This window comes from Caretta caretta, chromosome 7, assembly GCF_965140235.1.
Source record: "Caretta caretta isolate rCarCar2 chromosome 7, rCarCar1.hap1, whole genome shotgun sequence".
Lineage (NCBI taxonomy): Eukaryota > Metazoa > Chordata > Testudines > Cheloniidae > Caretta > Caretta caretta.
This window is the reverse complement of record NC_134212.1, coordinates 27433661-27454666: the sequence shown is the minus strand read 5'-3', so window position 1 is coordinate 27454666 and position 21006 is coordinate 27433661. Positions and strand designations below refer to the sequence as shown.

The following is a 21006-nucleotide window of genomic DNA, read 5'->3' as shown; positions in this document are numbered from 1 at the left end:
TCCCAGGAGTTTTACTTCTGGGAGCAGACCCTTTCGGTTGATTTGGGTGGGTCATTTTAATATACCGGATAGCTTGTTTTGCAAATCATTGTGCATTAATCTGGGCTCCTGCACAAATACCAACATGAGAAATTGCATTGTTTTACCTAAACGCCCATGTCACTTCCTCATCTAACATTGCTGCTGGTGCCATTGTAAAGGCTGCCAGTTTCACACGAGCACAAAGCATGAGGAGAATTTTGGTGATGGTTGAAGTAAAGTAGTTTACACCTTTACATATTTAGCTTGTAATTCTGTGAAGAGCCCATTTGCTTAAAGTAGATGAAATATAGGTTGAATATAAATAATTAATACTATTTATGTGTGGTTCACCTAATAAAATATTTTGATTTGACTTTTTTTCACCACGCATATAATCTATTTTTTGCTATTTATTTAATATATTTTCATAGGTGATAAAGAATTGATACAAGAAGTTCTGTTTGATGCAGTGGTGAGTGCACCAATAGAAGCTTATTGGACCAGTCTAGCTCTAAATAAATCAGAGTAAGTAAATAAATACATATGCGCATTTTAGTATAATAATAAAGTATACACTAGCACATGCAGTGAAATATGATTATGAAATATTATTGAAAAACACCTTAACAATTTAAGAACCTTTTACCCAGATACGGTGGAGATGAGTGCGTTATAAATACCTATGTAGTTGGGCTGATCAGATGATGAAAAATTGTGGGTGATTATTTGTTCATCTTCCAAAGAAAATTTTGAATCAACTTTGTCAGTTCGTTTTCTTCAAGCATTTGAGAGCTTGAACTTCACTAAAGGGAATGCAAAGCAAATGTAAAACATTTAAGCTTAAATATTCACTTAAGGCAAATTTGCAACAAAATAGGCACTTTTAAAATTTGCAATTTGTGCCGTCTTGGTTAGTTTTTGAGGTTGCACGATCTTTAACAATATAGAATAACACATGAAACTAGCAAACAAAGTAGGAAATGAAAATACAACACAGTATTTGGAATTATTCTCTAAGAAATTAATGAAAATTTTCTAAAAATGAATATATCTCTGAAATTTGTAATTTGTTCGAGAGCAGGTTATGTACATAAAACAGTGAAATTAATAACATAAATTATTCATTGCACATTATTCACTCTGACTTTCTAGACATAAGTCTTGGATATGAAAGCGTATAGATTTTAAAATTTTCAAAACCAGATTGGAACTAAATGCTCTACTGTACAGTGCATTCGCTATTCCTTTATTTGAGCTTTTACACTACATACAATATACTTAAGCTATAGTATTATGCAGAGAAATGTGATATATATTGGGGAAATAGGTAATTCGATTAGCAAAGCCTATGTGAGCTATAATTGTAGAAAGGGAATTCTGGAGACTATCCAGATGAGATTTGGTTAAGTTTGTACAATTTTCTGTGTTGTATGAAAAGGCCTGTTATTGTAAAGCCACATATAATACAGTGAGGTAATTAGTTGAGGTTGGTTTGTAATTACTAGGATTGTGATTTTTCCATCTCCGTCTTTAGGAAACTGTTGGTGAAAAGAGAAAATACCATGGAAATATAAGTTTTGTTCTGTTTAAGTCAAATGTTAAAAAAAGATTTAAAATTTAGTTTAAAAATACACAACAAAAATCCAGCCTGAAAAAGTGTTTTAATTATTCTACCTATAAAATTAATTGTGCTTATATTGTGCACTGAACTGATAACCAACTGGGGTTAGCCAGTCTACTCTTGAGAGATAAGAAATGATGTTCTATGATGGCCACTTGTGTTAATATACCCTAAGCTTTGAGGGTAAAATTCGCACAGCAGAATAAGGTCTTCTGAATCCTCCAACACAATGGAACTACAGCTATTTCACTCCGTGCGTGGAAGGCAACTTCAGAGGGCGTGTACAGGGAGACTCCTATACACCTTTTATATCTGCTCTGCCACTACAGACACAGTTCATTGTGGAGGAATAGGGGATTGGATGCTGGCGGTAGGAGGGCCAAAGGTCTAGTTGGTTTTGTGATAATGTGAACCCAGTGCCTACAAATCCTCAGAGATGATCGTAGAACTGGAAGGGACCTTGATAGGTCATCTAGTCCAGTCCCCTGTGCTCATGGCAGGACTAAGTATTATCTAGAACATCCCTGGCAGGTGTTCGATTAACCTGTTCATAAAAATCTCCAATCATGATGATTCCACAGCCTCCCTAGGCAATTTATTCCAGTGCTTAACCACTCTGACACCTAGGAAGTCCAAGCTAAACCTCTTGCTGCAATGTAAGCCCATTGCTTCTTGTCCTGTCCTCAGAGGTTAAGGAGAATATTATTTCTCCCTCCTCCTTGTAACAACGTTTTATGTACTTGAAAACTGGGATCCACTGGATATGCCCTTCCAGCTTGAACCACTGATAAATACTCTCTGGGAATAGTTTTCCAACCAGTTATGCACCCACTTTATAGTAGCTCCATTAGGTTGTATTTCTAGTTTTTTTATGAAAAGGTCATGTGAGAAAGTGTCGAAAGTCTTACTAAAGTCAAGATATACCACATCTACCACTTCCCCACTATCCATAAGGCTTATTACTCTGTCAAAGAAAGCTATTAGGTTGGTTTGACATGATTTGTTCTTGTCAAATCCATGCTGACTATTACTTATCACTTTATTATCTTTTAGATGTTTGCAAATTAATTGCTTAATTATTTGCTCGATTATTATCTTTCTGGGCACTGAAGTTAAGCTGACTGGTCTGTAATTCTCTGGGCTGACCTTATGTCCCTTTTTTATAGTTGGGCACTATATTTGAGGCAGTGGGTGAGCAGGGTTTGTAATCTCTATCTCAGCCAAGGATCAGGATGAGTGACCATGTGGAGCTATGCTGCTAGTTACCCACTCCCGTTCTTCCCCCAGTCTTCAGGTAATTCCACCACACAAATCCATCTTGAAGAAACAGATTTCATGCAGCGGCCAAATAACTTTTCAAACTGTGTGTGTGTTTTATCTTAACAAAAATGAACATATCTTTCAATAAATTCAAAAATAAGAGGAATGAGATCAAAAATTCTCTTTCACTAGCTCTATCTATTTACTGTTTGGAAATGTTTATCTTTGCTTGTGTGCTGCTCTATTTCAGAAATTCTGACAAGGGAGTGGAAGTTGCCTTTCTTGGAACCCGGACGGGTCTATCTCGTATCAACCTGTTTGTGGGACCAGAGCAACTTACTAATCAGTAAGTCACATGACTGTGCTGAAGGAGCAGATGGGTAGGCAAGAAAATGTTTAGGAAATATGCTCTTTTTTTCTTCCCCAAAGTTTCACACTGGCAAAGCTGAATACATAGAATAAACAAGAACAGTTCTTGTAGTCTTCTTTAGATTTTTCTGTAACTTTTGAAACTAGTGTAATATTTTTCACCTGCATATCAGCTATAATAGGGGCCTTTTTTCAGTCCATATGTTTGCTTTTTTCCACCCTCCTGGAGTTAGAAATCACATCCTGATTATTCAGTGCAAAACTAAGATGATACTGGAGCTGCAGAAGATGGAGGAAATCATGCAATTTTTTCTTAAGCCCACTCCAAAACAAATGTCTTTAGGTGTTTCCAGCAGTTATTCATCCCAGTTGTGGAATTCCCTCAACTGAAGGTCTGTAACACTTAGTGTGCTGATATTGCTAAATCAAAACTTTAATTTTGCTTATTCTGTAATGCCTTTGGCTCACAAAATGGTAGATATGCATTATGTCATTTGTAACATACGGAAGGATACTTCAGTTTGAAGGGTTGTATATAGGTTGAGCACTGTCTCTTATCACAGTCTACCGTGAGATACTTGCACAGAGGATTGCTATGGCTTTAAAGTATAATCTATGCCATTCAACCATGCTCTTCAAGTATTTTATAAAGTTAAATTTGGAAGAGAAAAAAAGCCACACAAAAATATTTTTTAAAATGTAATCACAATGCTCATTTTAAAATTCCTTAATACTGAATATTGCATAGTGTAGAAAGGAAAATAATTCTTCACCAATTATATTAAGCTTAGATAATATAGACAATAGGATCATGTTGAATATTATGGGAAACAGTTTATCTGTATATATTGGACTTTTTTTCTAAATAACTTAGTGTCAGTGTGATTGTTTTATACTTTGAGTAAGTGGAAAACTTAGTAAGTATGAGTAATATGAATGTTTGGGGTGAGGCAGTGTTGTTTAGAGATTAGTGCAGGGTTGTCAGGAAATGTTTGCTCTATGCCCATCTTTGCATTGGCTTGCTGCATGACTTTAGGCAAGATACTTACACTCTGTGTGCATCAGTTTGCCATCTGTTTAAAATGGGGAAATATAATATATCCCCAATGAGATTCTTTGAAGAAAGCTGCCATAAAAGGGTCCAACACATATTAAAGTCAGTGGGAGTCCTTTCGTTTACTAGTGTAAGTTGGATCAGGCCCCAAGGCCCAAAGCCATAAAGGTACTTAGGGTGTTGCAATACTGAGGTTGCAGCACCTAGTCACCGAGTGGAATCCACAGACCCTAGGTTAGGCACCCAGGCTTCCTATATAATGAATGGGGAGTGTTAGGCACCTAAGAAATAGATTTACCAAAGCTGGCACACTAGGCAGGGAGCTGCCTTAAATACCCAATATCACATGCCAAGAAGAGGGGTAAGTACTAAGCCATGCCCCTCTCAAGGAGTTAGGTGCTACGTCTGGGCTGGGGGAAGGTGCCTGTCTCTGCTTGGGATCCACAGCCATAAACCCTGTCCCAGAGTCAGTCACCTAAACTGTTTCTTGCCAGAATGGTGGCAGCACATCCAAACTGTTCCCAAAATGGCCTGGTGGAGGAAGAGGTGAAGAGGAGAGGGAGCAGTCTCTCTTACAATATTTAGCTCACTGGACTTTGGGATATTCTGGTGTGGCTCTCTCTCATTCTCTCCTCTCTGGAGTGGGCCAGAGAGTGAGTGAGTGACTCCATAGTCCAGTTGTTAGGGCACTCAGCTGAGAGGTGGGAAACCCATGTTCAAATTCCTGCTCATTATCAGGGGTCTTCCATGTCCTGGGTGAGTTCCCTAACAACTGGGCTAGTGCTTATAAAGGAGTTCTCTTTTCCTCCCTAGCTGTTTTGTGTGTAGTTAGGCGTGCTCTGAGCATACCTACTGGATTGGGCTCTCCAGGCAAGCAAAGTGGGACAATGTCTAGTTTTACCTGGTCTGAGGATCTTTGCTGGACCTTCGGCATAAGATAGGTACTGGCCAGGACTGAGGCAACAGTGCATATGCCCAGAGGCAGAAATGTAGGCCCCTCAAGGACTTAAACAGTGGAAATTTAGGTCCTAAGGGATTTCAAGCATCTCCAGGGTTAGGCAGCAGCTTAGTAGGTATTTTGAGCATCTCAGCATCTACATTTTGGACTTGGGCATCTAAACAAGGAGTTGGCACCTAAGTTATTTTGGGGATCTGGGCATAAGTGCAAAGATGTTATAGCAACATGATAGTACTGTTTACACCATGTACATATAAGAGAGAGAGATAAATTCAGACAGAAACTTGAGAGGTTAGCTGTACACAATAGATTAATTCCCACAGTTAGCATGAGACAGAAGTTGGTGTTTTAGAGCTTAGATTTTATCAAGTAAAACCACACAGAATTATCTAGTAAAAGTCAACTTTCTAGCTATCTACTCATATAGTTCTATTCTAATCCTGTACAATAACCACAGTGATGAAAAAAAAAACCCTCAGTCCATAACTTTGACATACATTTGTATTTACTTAGAGTCCAGTCCTGTTCCCTCTGAAGTCCATGGCAAAACTCCTGTTGACTTCAGCAGCAGCAGGAAAATGCCCTTAATTTTTACCGATTTGAATACGTGTCATATTATTTAGAAATCATGTTGACAGTATAACTGTTTTTTATGCTTCAATCAGCATCTGCAATCAATGTCAGTCCTTTTATGAGAGCCAATAATATTTAATGTAATTCTGTGAAAATCAACATTAGAGCAATGTTCAGCATTGTGTAGGAAGAGATACTTGTCTTCTCTTATGGTTAAATATTCCTCACCATTAAACTGCAAAGACAACAGTGGAAATCACTTAAAAAGCTGGATCATTGGTGTGTGAAAAGGTTTTAAGAAAGAAGGTATTCATTTTGATCTCCCTACGACATCTTTACCCAGGATTTATCTTTAAGGACCTATTTCTAAGGAATTGCAATATGCAAGTGCAAATATGTGTGGAACATACTGATTTCAGTGCCAGAAAATGTTACGCAGCAATTTTTGGAAGCATGTGTTGCTTAAAATGGAACTCTCTTAAAATAAACTTTCTCTAGTTGGTGAAGCTTACTGCAAGAGGCTCTGTGTATTGCAAATGTCAGGTAAACATGTATGTGTTTTGTGCAAGGTAATCTGGTACTTATACTTATGATAACTAAGGATATTTGCAAGGTATTTAATCTGAATACACAATATTGTTGTTTGGTGGAAGATATGTTAGCCGGAATCAGTGGACTTGCAGCTTGTGCTGCTAGTGTCCTCATCCAGCACACGGAAAGCAATGAGCATGGAGAAGATAGTTGCATTTTTTCCTCATATGACCCCTCCCTTCTACCTCAGGCACCTTTCCCTGACATCCTGTTTTGGGGAAGAATATAGCTAAGTTCATTATTCACCCCTCCCACTATATCTTCTTGGGAAGAACAGTTATTAATCATGTTGGCCTAACTCAAGACTTGAACTTGGATTGCTTGAAACAGTTGCCCTCACTCGTTACAACACCTCTTCCACCACACACAGCTAGTTTAAAAAGTAAAACATTATTTGAACAAGTTGCTAGAAAGAAAGGCATCTTTTTAAATTTCTACAGTAGTACAATTTTCCAAAGTACTACTTGATTTTGGCTGAGTTTTTTACCCCTTTTCCCACCCTTCTCAGCTTGTACACAGCAGGGTTGCTACCAAATTTGTTCTCTGAGAAGATACTTCAAGTATATCAAGAATTATTCAGTGATATATTGAATTCTTTTACTGCACAAATGATATAGAAAAGAACCCACATTTTCTTTCCCAAAGACTAAAGATGTTGTTTTGTTTTGATTGTCAAGCTTGAAATGTTTTGGTGATATACAAAAAGCAGCAAATATTTTCTTCTTTCTTCTGTTTCAAGAGACTTCCTGACAGCTGAAGATAAAGAGAATATTTTTAATGCTGATCATTTTCCACTCTGGTACAGAAGAGCCGCTGAGCAGCTACCAGGCAGCTTTGTCTATTCAATCCCATTTAGTAGAGGTCTGTAATTTTGTCATATTTAAATACTGAAGCATGTAAACATTGGGAAGAGCCAACATACGTTGTTATATTCTGGAGAGGGTATTGAACTGAGTTTCATCTTCTGAAATCTGCACTGAAATTTTCACCAGGTTCACAAATCCTGTAATTAGGCACGGTGGGGAAACTTGCAGTGTCACTGCCTGTGCTGTACCAGGTTTGTGGATAAATAGGGGCTGTAATTGAATGTCAAACCAGCACTTTTCCTGAGCATTAAATTCATATGAAGATTTGGTATTTTTTTCAAACTAAAAATCTACAGCTGATCTTGCTTACACTGCAATATGTTTTGATTTTAATAGCTTTTTTTTTTTTTTTACACCTTGAAGAAACAGCAAACAAAAGCAATGTGGTGACAGCTAGTACTGCCATTCAACTTTTAGATGACAGAAAATCTCCAGTGGTTGCAGGTAAAATTGTTTGTTTATATGTATGTCTATATGAAAGCAGTGTGTGAATTCCTTACCTTTTCAGACTGTCTGACTTAGTGGAAATTACATGCAGAAAAAACAATTTGAAAGAAAACATCTCAAGTGCAATTGAATGCCCTAAAGCCTAGGTCTTTGCAGGCCTCCTCTCCCTAAGAGCTTGAGTCTGTGTTCGTTGGGCACCCAAGTCCCCCCTGTAAACTGCTAGGTTGACATAGCAGTAATAACACAGCAGTAATCAGCAAAGATTATTCAGTACTCATAGGAGCAAATCTTCACAATTATAAACCAGAATGAGTTTCCTTAAGGAAAAACAAATGTAACAAAAATCTCTCAAATATAATACGATTCAACACATTCTTCAGAATTTGGAAAACACTCCCAATAGTGCAAGACTTAAGGAACTCAGTCTATTCAGTTTATCAAAGAGAAGGTTAAGGAGTGACTTGATCACTATCTAGAAGTACCTACATGGGGAGCAGAAATTTGGTAATAGAGGGCTCTTCAGTCTACCAAACAATGGTCTAACAAGATCGAATGGCTGAAAGCTGAAGTCAGACAAATTCAGACTAGAAATAAGGCACAAATTTTTAACAGTGAGGGCAATTAACTATTGGAAAAACTTTCCAAAGGTTGTCATGGATTCTCCATTACTGGAAATTTTAAAATCGAGTTTGGATGTTTTTCTTTTGAAAGATAAGCTTTAGTTCAGCCACAGTTATTGGAAGTGAAGCAGGAATTAATTCAGGTCCCTTGGCTGATGTTATGCTGGAGGTCAGAATGGGTGACCATCATAATGGTTCCTTTGGTCCTTAAAATCTGTGAATATAGGTGAGGAATTCTGCCTCCCCACAAGCATTCTCCCACTCCTACAGGCCCTTACCTGTGCTTTTCAGTGCTTTTCTTATTTGGTTAGAGTTCAAATTAATTTAAAAATTGGTTCTTTTGGAATTTTCTTTCCAGTATCTGAAATTTTTCAGAAGTCTTTTACTAACAAATGCCTGGTATGTTACCATTCACACATTCAATATCGTTAAACTTCATTGCCAGCCACCTTCTAATCTACAATTCAAGAAATTAGGTTGTAAGTAAGCAAAGTTATCAACAATTGTTTTTTCCTATCTTTACCATTCTACTCATAATATTCCTTTTCTCAAATGGCCACTATTTCCCGTCATTTACAAAAGATCTGATACTATCCGATGGGATAGATACTACTAATACACTCAATAAAGGTGACCACTACTTTACTAACTGAGGAGGTGTTTCTTGTAAAGATGGCTACCATTTCTGAAAGCACAGGCTGCCTACTAGAACCTGACCCCCATTCACTAGACCACTTCTGCTGCTATATTTCTCAAGCTTCAAATCTGCCAGTGTGGGACATCAGTGTGTGGAAAATTGATGGAAATTGGAACACCTGTACTTTGTTGTATGTTGCACCATTATTGCCAGCTTAAATGGTTTTCCACTATAAATCCTGTTTTAACAGTATTTTCACACTATCAATTAAATACACCAGTTTCTTTAAAAAAAAAAAAACTTGGAAAACAGGAATTCTAAGTCCACTGCATGGGTCATTAGCAGCATTTGAATCCAGCTTCTTCATATCCCAAGCCCAAGTCTCTATCACTTAAGTGTCTGAAGTAACTTCTGCTTTTCTGTGGAGCAGCCTCCAAAGGGGAAAACAACACTCATTTTGCCAGTGGGCAACACAGCAAAACACAGTGTTTTATTCCAATCTTTGGAAGAGGAGTGTGGTCTAGTGGTTACAACCAGCGTGTACCCAAGCACGTAAATTTGGCAGGTTCTTTCTTAGAGGCGGTGTGGCTGAGTTGAGAGGTTGTGATTGTCATATTAAAGATCTGGGCTCTGTTCCCAGCTCTGCTAGAAGTGACTTATGCATACTTTCGATTACCTCCTTTGTAAAATGGGGTGGCTGGTATTTGACTGCCTTCTAAGGAAGGCGTATAAGGCATTAAGTGCTGTTAAGTGCACACAAATATAAACATCAATGTTTTTAAGAGCTGAGATTTTAATTTTTGATGGGGATCTCTTCCTTCTTTCTCTCCCCACCAACTGGGAGTCTATTCAACTGATATGCAGTCTGTTTGAGAGCTATACTTGTTATGTCAAAGTGAGGTTGCCCCTTGGCAAGATGGTCACCTCTTGGTTCTTGTTTCCAATGGAACTGAAGAAATATATTGTTGTTGGGAAGAGGGCTGCTGTCTATGCTGTGAACCTCATCTCAGTCAAAGAGCAGCATCTGGGGTTCCCAAGTGAGAGAACTTTTGAAATCCAGTGTTAGGGTGCTTTCTGGCCTCTGTTTTATACTCTGCAGCCTTCATGGAGGCTCTTCCACCCTGAGGAATTGTGGCTGGCCCAGCAGAGCAGATGTGGCCATACACAAGCTGACCTCACCACAGGAATGCAGGAACCATTGAGCTGGAGTTGGGGAGGGTAGAAATAAAACTAATTTCCCTCCACTTCTCTCTCTCTCTCTCTCTCTGTCTCTTTTTCTCTGTCTCTCACACACACACACACACACACACATACACACACACAATTAGCCCGCCGTGCCCCTCTCTATGCCTTTGGCTCTCTTTCCTGTCCCACTGGAGGGAAAGTTAGGGGGGCATACTACCTCAAACCACTCTATATTTATCATATTAAGGTAAGTCAGGAAATTCCATAAACAAACAAAAAATAGTTTAAGTGGGATTCAAGCTGGTTAAATGAGTCTTATCCCCAGCACGCAAATCCCTGAAAAATAAGGATATGCCAAATAATGGGACACCTATCAACTATTCTCTAAAGCTCAGCATATCCCCACTGATAAAACAGATTCCACAAGGTCACAGGAAAAGTGCCCTTCTGCCCCCAGTTGATGAGAAGATACACAAACCATTGTTCTCCCTCACAGCATAACAGAAAATCTTAATTATAAATTCATCATTCTCTTATAAAAACATACGAGAACAATTAATTTGTGCAAAAATGTCAACGTGGATAATGGTTAATGTTGCTGCAGATATAACTACGGATTTTCATTGTACTATGAGGGATACTGATATGTTATGTATAATGTGTTCCTTTATTAGTTGGAGACAAAATGAAGTTCCTTATCAAAGTCCAAAGTCTATCTCCATCAGTGCAAATGTGCTGGGTGGGCTTAAGGGCATAATTAACAGGTGTCCTATATCATGACATTTCTTGCACTTTAGGATTTGCTTTGGGGATATGTCACACATAACCACCTTTAATCCCTTTTCAACAAATCATGTAACAATAGTTTTATGTAGGCCATGAAACAGCCAAGAGATCTGAGTTTGGTTCCCTTTTCTCTGTTCTGCATTTGAACTGGCAATTTGAACAGGGAAATAATTCTAGTTCCAGATTTTCAAAATAACTGTGCACCCAACAGGTTTCCATCTAGGCACCTACATTAAAGACCTAGTCTTCAAAAGTGTTCAGTACCTGATTGTTTTCAGTGGGAGCTGCTGGGCGCTGAGATGTTTTGAAAATCTGGCCACTGCATTTAGGTGCCTATATAGGAGCTGAGCTCTTTTAGAAAAATCTGCCACCAATTTTGTATGCTTTAAAAAATCTGGCCACTAGATTGTATAAGATCAATTCTTCCTGCTTCAGTCACTCACTCACCCACTCACTCACTCACTCACTCACTCACTCAGTTTTTCCCTGCATCTTCAGCAACTACTTCGCTTAGAGGTAGCCATCAGACAGTAACAGATGTTCAGAGAGACAACAATTATATGCATTATTCTATTTATACTTCAGCTGCAGAGCATAAATGGGCATTATCAATTCCATTTTTTCCATGGAACAAGTTACAGTACAACTTTTTAGATCTCACTGAACTAAGGTATTCTACTTATTGTAAAAATAAAAAGGTGGGAAGTGGAGAAGTGGTGGGCAATTAGAAGTTCTGGTTTCACTGTACAACTTACTTAGGGATTTGCAAAGGATTATGAGTAATATGTTCAAAAGCACCTGTGAGACTTAAACTCCTAAGTGCCTACGATCCAGATTTGTAAAGGCATTTAGGCAGTGGTATGACAGTGCTGCAACCCCTATCTGACTGTTTTAATTTCATTTCATTTTCAAAAGTGACTTAGGTTCCTAAGTCCCATTGACTTTCAATGAGACTTTGACTCCGAAATCAGCTTGGTGTTGCTGCGCTGAGCAGAGCAATGCCTAAATACCTTTAAAAATCTGGTCCTAAGTCAGGTTCCAAGTCACTTTTGAAAATGGGACTTGGGCTCCTAAGTCATTTATGGTAATATTTTCAAAAGAATTTATATGTAAAATCTAAATTCTGCCAAAACCACACTTTCTATTTTATGAAATAAATATTCCTGATTCCTATTAAGTCAATAGATTACAGCACACTAGCAACTGAGATACTCCTTTGGCATAAAATCACTGTCTTCACCACAGAGGTATTGGCTGAAAATAAAACTACACCAGAACATTTTTCTTTGCAGAACACCCTAAAATAGTAAGTCTTTTTTATAAACAAAAAATATATGAATATTAAAGAGGAGCCTCATTTATATCTAACCATGGGGGAGAAACAAAATTCCTGCTACTCTCTATCCAATCCTCTTTGTTTTCTTTGTATTTCTTTCTCTTTTTGTTTTCCTCTTTTGTAGAAGAGCATCACTGATAATAGGCCCCTTATCTATGCTAACTTACCTAGTTCTGTGCTAACAGAAATGCTTATTACAAATGGAGGAAGCATAATCCAATAATAATGGCAGGAGATCTTCAAAATCAATGAGTTTGTAGAGTTAGAATGGTTGGCAACACTGCCACACAGAATTTGAGTCCTGCTGCTGCTTTACCATCTGTACCCCCTCTGTCAGTCCAAAGTGAGAATGCTGGAGAAAAGCATGAGATGCTTTTTAAATTCCTCTCACTCCAGCTAGAAAACTAGGACTTTATCAACTTAAATAAATGCAGATTTGAGTTAGGCATGTCTGTATGTGTATCTATAAATATACACAAATATATTTATTGTGTTTGTGTACAATCTGAAAGCTTAATTTATTTGCTGCAGAGATATGGATAATAAGCCTGAAAAATGTGTATATGGTGTGTAGTTAAAATGCAGTTATGTTCACAAGAGAGATGTCTTAGTGTTCCGCATTATGTTCCCTCAGTGATTTCTATATCGAATTTACATTTAAAAAGTATATTTTTTAAATTGCTCGTGCTGCAAGGTCAACCTGCGGGGTTTTGTTGTTGTTTTTATTCTAGTAAGATCAGGGTACTTTGGATGGGAATTTTATTTTTGGTGGCAACGCAGCTAATTAGGAATGACACAGGTTAGGACTGAGCTTCTCTTCTGCAGCTTGTGTGAAAGGCAGCAACAATGTGATCTTATGGTGAACTAACACAAATTGGACCATTGTATTCTTGTATTATTCTCTGCTGTGGTTAAATTTCAAAGTGATTGGCAGTAGATTCTATATGTTGGCCCTTTGACAGAGGGGTGCCTTTAGTGTTCTTCGACATTTAGAAATGGAAAGCAGTGATAATGCAGTAACGGTTGGCCCAGACCAGTTGCTCATAAGGAGTAAGAAGGCCCAGTCCTTTGCCTCCCTAAATACAAGGGAAAAGAAGATCTAGTATCATTATTGGTGCCCAACTCGTCAAAGGGAGTCAAAATGGGGGTGGTGGGGAGGAATGAAGACAGGGCCATCAGAGCTGAAACATTACAGAGCGTGCTCCTTTTCAAGGGTGTTTGGCACAGCCCCCACTCCACAGGCCACCTCCCTAGGGACACTGAAGGAATTCTGATTTGCCCCCTTCATTCACCCCACCCCTGTGTACAGGTTGTGGTCCAAATGCTACGGTATAGACTAGTCTTTACATTATGTAGCACCTTTCATTCTGAATGGTCCCCAAACACTTCACAACCAATATGCAAAACTGCACCACTGAAATCTAGCCACATTTGAAATGGAGGACAGCCGTTAACAGATACACATCACATTGCAAAACAATTATACAGGGGAGAATTTTGATCAAGAACATTAAGCAAATATCTGACTTACAAAAAAAATTGTCAAGGGATTCTTTAGTGTCACCACAGACAATACAGTGCCTTGGATTTTAAAGCATCAGCCAAAAGACCCATAAGCAAGCAGTAAACTGCATAGTGCTCAGTGCATCTCTCTCAGAAAGATGAAGGACTGAGCAGAGCTGGCCAGAATCTTGAGGCATGTCAAACCCAAGGTTTAGTCTATTCTCCATCCTCTTAGGCTTCTGGGATACAAGTAGAGAAATTCTCTTATTTTTCCTTTATTGGGTGAGATCAGGTACAATCTAAAATCTCTCAACTAATTTATGAACCTATCTAGTCCTAGTTGCTTTGTAGAGAGGAGTACGAGAATAAACATTAACAAAGGGACTGTTAAATGTGTCTGCATGTCTAATGTCGCAGGATGCAAAAGCGACATGACACCTTGCTAATATGAGATATTTTAAATACTAGGTATGATTATTGAGTATCTCTGTATTGCATTTTAATAAATACTGATGCTGTCATTGGAAGAAGACCTTTCTAAGTGAGTTTAAATAGTAATTATATATAAAGATGCTGCTGCTTTGAAAATCTAATCTGAATGTCATTACTATGTTCATTTCAGAAAGCAAAGATTACAGTAGAAGAAAAGGAGGACTTGTGGCACCTTAGAGACTAACAAATTTATTTGAGCATAAGCTTTCGTGAACTACTGCTCACTTCATCGGATACATTCAGTGGAAAATACAGTGGGGAGATTTATATACATAGAGAACATGAAACAATGGGTGTTACCATACACACTGTAAGGAGAGTGATCACTTAAGGTGAGCTATTACCAGTAGGAGAGTGGGGGTGGGGGGAACCTTTTGTAGTGATAATCAAGGTGGGCCATTTCCAGCAGGTGACAAGAACGTCTGAGGAACAGTGGGGGGTGGGGGAATAAACACGGGGAAATAGTTTTATTTTGTGTAATGACCCATCCACTCCCAGTCTCTATTCAAGCCTAAGTTAATTGTATCCAGTTTGCAAATTAATTCCAATTCAGCAGTCTCTCGTTGGAGTCTGCTTTGAAGTTTTTTTGTTGACGAATTGCCACTTTTAGGTCTGTAATCGAGTGACCAAAGAGATTGAAGTGTTCTCCGACTGGTTTTTGAATGTTATAATTCTTGACGTCTGATTTGTGTCCATTTATTCTTTTACGTAGAGACTGTCCAGTTTGGCAATGTACATGGCAGAGGGGCATTGCTGGCACATGATGGTATATATCACATTGGTAGATGTGCAGGTGAACGAGCCTCTGATGGTGTGGCTGATGTGATTAGGCCCTATGATGGTGTCCCCTGAATAGATATGTGGACACAGTTGGCAACGGGCTTTGTTGCAAGGATAAGTTCCTGGGTTAGTGGTTCTGTTGTGTGGTGTGTGGTTGCTGGTGAGTATTTGCTTCAGGTTGGGGGGCTGTCTGTAAGCAAGGACTGGCCTGTCTTCCAAGATCTGTGAGAGTGATGGGTCCTCCTTCAGGATAGGTTGTAGATCCTTGATGATGCGTTGGAGAGGTTTTAGTTGGGGGCTGAAGGTGATGGCTAGTGACGTTCTGTTATTTTCTTTGTTGGGCCTGTCCTGTAGTAGGTGACTCTTGGGTACTTCTTCACTTCCGCAGGTGGGTATTGTAGTTGTAAGAATGCTTGATAGAGATCTTGTAGGTGTTTGTCTCTGTCTGAGGGGTTGGAGCAAATGCGGTTGTATCGTAGAGCTTGGCTGTAGACAATGGATCGTGTGGTGTGGTCTGGATGAAAGCTGGAGGCATGTAGGTAAGCATAGCGGTCAGTAGGTTTCCGGTATAGGGTGGTGTTTATGTGACCATCGCATATTAGCACCATAGTGTCCAGGAAGTGGATCTCTTGTGTGGACTGGTCCAGGCTGAGGTTGATGGTGGGATGGAAATTGTTGAAATCATTGTGGAATTCCTGAAGGGCTACTTTTCCAGGGGTCCAGATGATGATGTCATCAATGTAGTGCAAGTAGAGTAGGGGCATTAGGGGACGAGAGCTGAGGAAGCGTTATTCTAAGTCAGCCATAAAAATGTTGGCATACTGTGGGGCCATGCGGGTACCCATAGCAGTGCCACTGATTTGAAGGTATACTTTGTCCCCAAATGTGAAATAGTTATGGGTGAGGACAAAGTCACAAAGTTCAGCCACCGGGTTTGCCGTGACATTATCGGGGATATTGTTCCTGACGGCTTGTAGTCCATCTTTGTGTGGAATGTTGGTGTAGAGGGCTTCTACATCCATAGCGGCCAGGATGGTGTTTTCAGGAAGATCACCGATGGATTGTAGTTTCCTCAGGAGGTCAATGGTGTCTTGATAGCTGGGAGTGCTGGTAGCGTAAAGCCTGAGGAGGGAGTCTACATAGCCAGACACCCAGCTAGTGACATGTTTGTTCCCCCTCCCCCACTGTTCCTCAGACGTTCTTGTCAACTGCTGGAAATGGCCCACCTTGATTATCACTACAAAAGGTTCCCCCCCCCCACTCTCCTGCTGGTAATAGCTCACCTTAAGTGATCACTCTCCTTACAGTGTGTACGGTAACACCCATTGTTTCATGCTCTCTATGTATATTAATCTCCCCCACTGTATTTTCCACTGAATGCATCCGATGAAAGTGAGTTGTAGCTCACGAAAGCTTATGCTCAAATAAATTTGTTAGTATCTAAGGTGCCACAAGTACTCCTTTTCTTTTTGTGAATACAGACTTACACGGCTGCTACTCTGAAACCTGTCATTGTAGTAGAAGAATAGTTTATAGTTATTAGATGAACTCACTTTTAAGTACAACAGGGTTTGTTTCCCCTGAGGTAACTGAGGGCTCCTTGTCTGTTCTAATAAAAGTAGAAAGCACTAGTGCCACCTATTGGTGAAAATGTGGAATTGTATACGTCTTGTTTTGCATACTACTAAAGGGTGGTGAGGTCAGGAAGGAGGGTCTAATGGGGCAAATAGCTAGTAGCTTTGTTCTGTTGTTTAATTTGATTATTTCCTGTTGAGGAAACTTTTAAATAATTTTTAAATAGAAACTTTTTTGCTATTGGATATTTATATTTGAATGTCAACATTAATCACCTTATTACATGCAAAGCACTATATATGGTCACTGCGTGCAGACAGAACTTCCTGCGATCCCTACATTACTGTTCTAAGTCAGGGCAACATCTTCACAAACACATTTTAAAAGCATCAGAACTCTTACTTATCAGGTAAAAATTTTAGTCTCTGAATACAAGCAAGCCCTGATTAAGGTACGTCCAATTAACTGAAACTCCAAGTTAACTAAAGGTGGGTTATGTTCCCCCAAACCTGTGTGGGCCCAGTTCCAAAATAGAGCTGAATAAAAGAGCCTTTTGGTCTGAAGATTTCTCCTAGCCTAATGTAATCAGGAGACGAGAAGGAAACTCTGCTCTCCAAAATCTACCGTTCAAGCAAGGTATGCACCTCCACTACGACTCCTTATCAGCAAATGGTGATTAATGGGGAGAGACACCCAAGTATCTCCAGGTATGTCCAGTAATGCCCCCTTTCTGCTGGAGGTACATAGAGGGTGCTGAAGCAATTGCTGCACAAGCACAGCACCAAGGTTGGGGACAAACCAAGATTAAGGAGTAGTAAGTGGGGGAGCCCCACTGCAGCTCCACTGCCACAAGACTCTTGGTTGAGGTTTTTGTTTTCCCTCTACATAGCAAGCCAAATTGTTTCCTTAAGAACACGGCCCAGAGACAGCCAGTTTTTATAGCCTTTTGGGGTACAATAGAACGTCAGAGTTACGAATAGCTCCAGAACGGAGGTTGTTCATAACTCTGAACAAAACGTTATGGTTCTTTCAAAAGTTTACAACTGAACATTGACTTAATACAGCTTTGAAGCGTTACTATGCAGAAGAAATGCTGCTTTCCCTTTATTTTTTTAGTAGTTTGTTTAACACAATACTATACTGTATTTGCTTTTTTGTGTGTGTATCTCTGCTGCTGCCTGATTGTGTACTTCCATTTCCAAATGAGGTGTGTGGTTGACTGGTCAGTTCATAACTCCAGAGGTTTTACTGTATATGTGAAAGAGAAGACTTGTGTATCTTGTTGTCACAGGGTGTTAAGCAGAAAACTGCCCAGCCAACTCTCTGTCACTCCAGTTCCAATTAAAGGACCCTGATTGGGGAAGCTGGAACAGCTGCTGCCTCATCAGGCTGGGGCTGGAGAAAAGCCCCAGGGGAAGGAAGCCAGGGGAGGAGCTGGAAAGAGGGAAGCTGCAGTAGAGGAAAGGCAGTGAGGGGAAGCAGAGAGAGATAGTTTGCCCCCTTTCTCCTGCTGGTGGACTGTAAGAAAGGGACTATGTATATGGTGGAAAGGTGGTGGGAACACAACCTGTAAATAAAGGCACCAGGTGAGCACTGCAACAAGGTCTCTGTGTGACTTTCTCAGCCTGGCAGGAGCCAGGAGGGCCCTGCAGGGACCCCGTTACACTTGTCCTAAGGGCCGGATTCTGCCACTCATGGACATGTTAATTAATTGTTTACTTCGCAAATACAACTTTTCAAAACAATAACAGTATTCATGCAGCAAGTTACTACTCAGCTTCAGTGAGGATGACAGAATCTGGCCCAAACCTTTGGATGGTGCAATTATTTTCCCACTACAAAGAGGCAGAAGTTAAAAAGAGTACATAGTGTAACTCTGATTAATTTCTTTACACAGTATATTATCTGTCTATAGGCATGTGGTATTTAAAGTTCTAAGGAATCTGTCATTCAAGTATCACATAATAACAAGCCACATTTAGCTGGTGCATTTAATTCCATAGTAGTTGATGTCAGAGCACAAGGACACAATGTGTATTGGGTTGCTCACTATTCTTTGCCATGGGAATAAAAATAGTCTAAAGTTTTGAGAAACTAGAAACTTTATTCTATAGTGTCAATGCTGCAGTGCACAAGGAAAAGTCATATTGACTGTGACAGCTATTTGTTTATATATCCTTTTAATACTTATTCACTGATATATAGTGGTGGTGATAGAAATAAATTCTCAGGTGAAAGATTTCTTGTAAATGAACATGTTGTAATGGCTTACTAGAATTAAGGGAATCCATTAGTGCAATTTATTTATTTTAAAACTATAGATTGTTTTAAAGTATTTTCAGGGCTTTTTTGAATATACATTTGCTTGCTTACAATATAAAGTTTAAAAGTATCAAGCCATTTTTAAATTAAAAGTAGGAGAATGAAACTAATTTTCTGGTAAAGGTAGCCTAGCAACAGCTCTTTTCTCTGACAATTTCATTGAATATTCCCTGTCTCACCACAACACTATATTATGCAAACATATAATACGGTTTTCACAGCTTTAAATAAATCATCCCATATAAAACTGAACAAGGGCATTTCCCCTTTCAAATATTTAACTTTTCAAAGAGGATCTTTTAATACCTTAGAATAGAGGAAATGCAATAAATAAATAAAGTACAAAAGTCTACTGTTTTAAAATCTCAATAGATCAGCTCATAAACATGCTCCATCATTTTATCTCCAAACCTTTGTTAGTCACTACTTTTTCTGTACAATCTCCTAATCAGTCACCTTCAGAGTTCTACTTTCAGTGCTAAATCACTGCTTCCTATATTTTAATCCTAACCTGATGCTTTGTGTTGGTAGTCAGCCAGAGGTAGGCAAGTCTACTTGAACTCATGGACAGGTCATGTTTTTGTTTGATTCTTTCATAGACCTCCCAGCCTCACCTCACCTCTTTGCTAACTTTCTATTTTCACATGCTCACCATTTATGCAAAGTCATTACAATGGTTCAAAATTAAAGAAAGTCATTTAAATAATATATAATCCCTTAGATAAATTGAATGACCCCACCTAGTAGATATTGGTCTGTTAGCCAGATCCTCTCAGTCATAAACAGCTAAGAAGGAGGTGGCAGCTGCTGTGTTTCAGGCTTAAGTTTCAAGCCTGGAGCACACCATGATTTTGGGTGTCTCTGTTTTTTGGGACACTTTAAAGGGGCCTGATTTTAGTGAACACCCACTCTCTGAAAACCATGCCCCTTTCAGGTGTCACAAGTTGGACACTCAAAAATGGAGGCACTCGAAATCATGAGTCACTTTTGAAAGTGACTGTCTTTATGGTGCTGGTCACATGTGTATTAAAACTCCTATGTTCAGGTCCTTGTGCCTAAATCAGCACAGAAAGACTTATACATTGAAATCAAACTCAGAGGACATGTCAACTGTCCAAAACTATCTAAGACTCTCGGTTGACCAGGCTTCAGGTAAGTGAGGTTTGACTGTATTGCAATATGGGAATATTCCAGGTTACCTGTTAGTATTTAGTTATCCATTATTAGCTTTGTGAAAAATTCTGTTCTTCAGTCAGTTATCTCAGGATACTGGTAGTGGTTTAAGAATTAGTACAGTAGACTCAGTCAATGACATTTAAAAGCCTTGGATCCAGATTTTTAAAAATGTGTACCCAGTGTGTCATGTGGATGTGCCTGTAAGCATATGCTTTGGGAGTTTTGTAAATGAAAAGTCCCAACACAAACTTTTACAAATATGAGCCTTGTAAATTAAGCCATTAACTTCAACAGGTTAACACTCTGTAAGTACCAATTACCTTTAGGAATGAAGTATATTGTAAATGTCTCCCACGTAGTCAAATATTTCCTCCATTCTACTGCACTATGGTATATTAAGTTAAAGTATTAGATAGGATAAAGCATCTATTAATTGTTCATAAAATATTGTGTACTGTTCAGCTTACCCACTGTTTTACCTGCCACTACTTTGAATGTGACTACAACCATGAAAAGTGCTTTAAAGCAATAACCTCATCTATAAAAAGTCTCTCTTAGTAGTAGTGTTTAAGGGAAAATGAACATGCCATTACACTGAAACGCCATCCAAAGATTCTAAGTTTCTAAAATATATGCTTTTCTCATCAGTCAAGACAGTGATTTACTTAATCTTTACTCCAGTTTGTAAGCCACTGAACATTATAATCAGTAGTAATGCTTAGTAAATCCCTTGCATGTCCCAGCATGCTTTAGTGGAAAACAGTTAGTTTATATTTTTCCAAAGGGCCTAATACATTTTTCATATTCTCTTCGTATTCATAAATCTAATAATGA

General features: G+C 38.9%; 1 protein-coding gene across 7 annotated transcripts in view; it reads left to right on the top strand.

Annotated features, from left to right (window-relative positions):
• CACNA2D3 (calcium voltage-gated channel auxiliary subunit alpha2delta 3) overlaps positions 1–21006 on the top strand; it is a 729133-nt gene that overhangs the window by 587037 nt on the left and 121090 nt on the right. For all 7 annotated transcript variants that reach the window (XR_007357538.2, XM_048857137.2, XM_075130333.1 and 4 more), the window contains 4 exons: positions 453–546; positions 3153–3248; positions 7187–7308; positions 7677–7757. Coding sequence is in view for 6 of the 7 variants with exons in the window: in XM_048857137.2 (XP_048713094.1) it covers positions 453–546; positions 3153–3248; positions 7187–7308; positions 7677–7757 (393 nt within the window). In the remaining variant the exon portion in view is untranslated. The remainder of the gene's footprint in view (positions 1–452; positions 547–3152; positions 3249–7186; positions 7309–7676; positions 7758–21006) is intronic.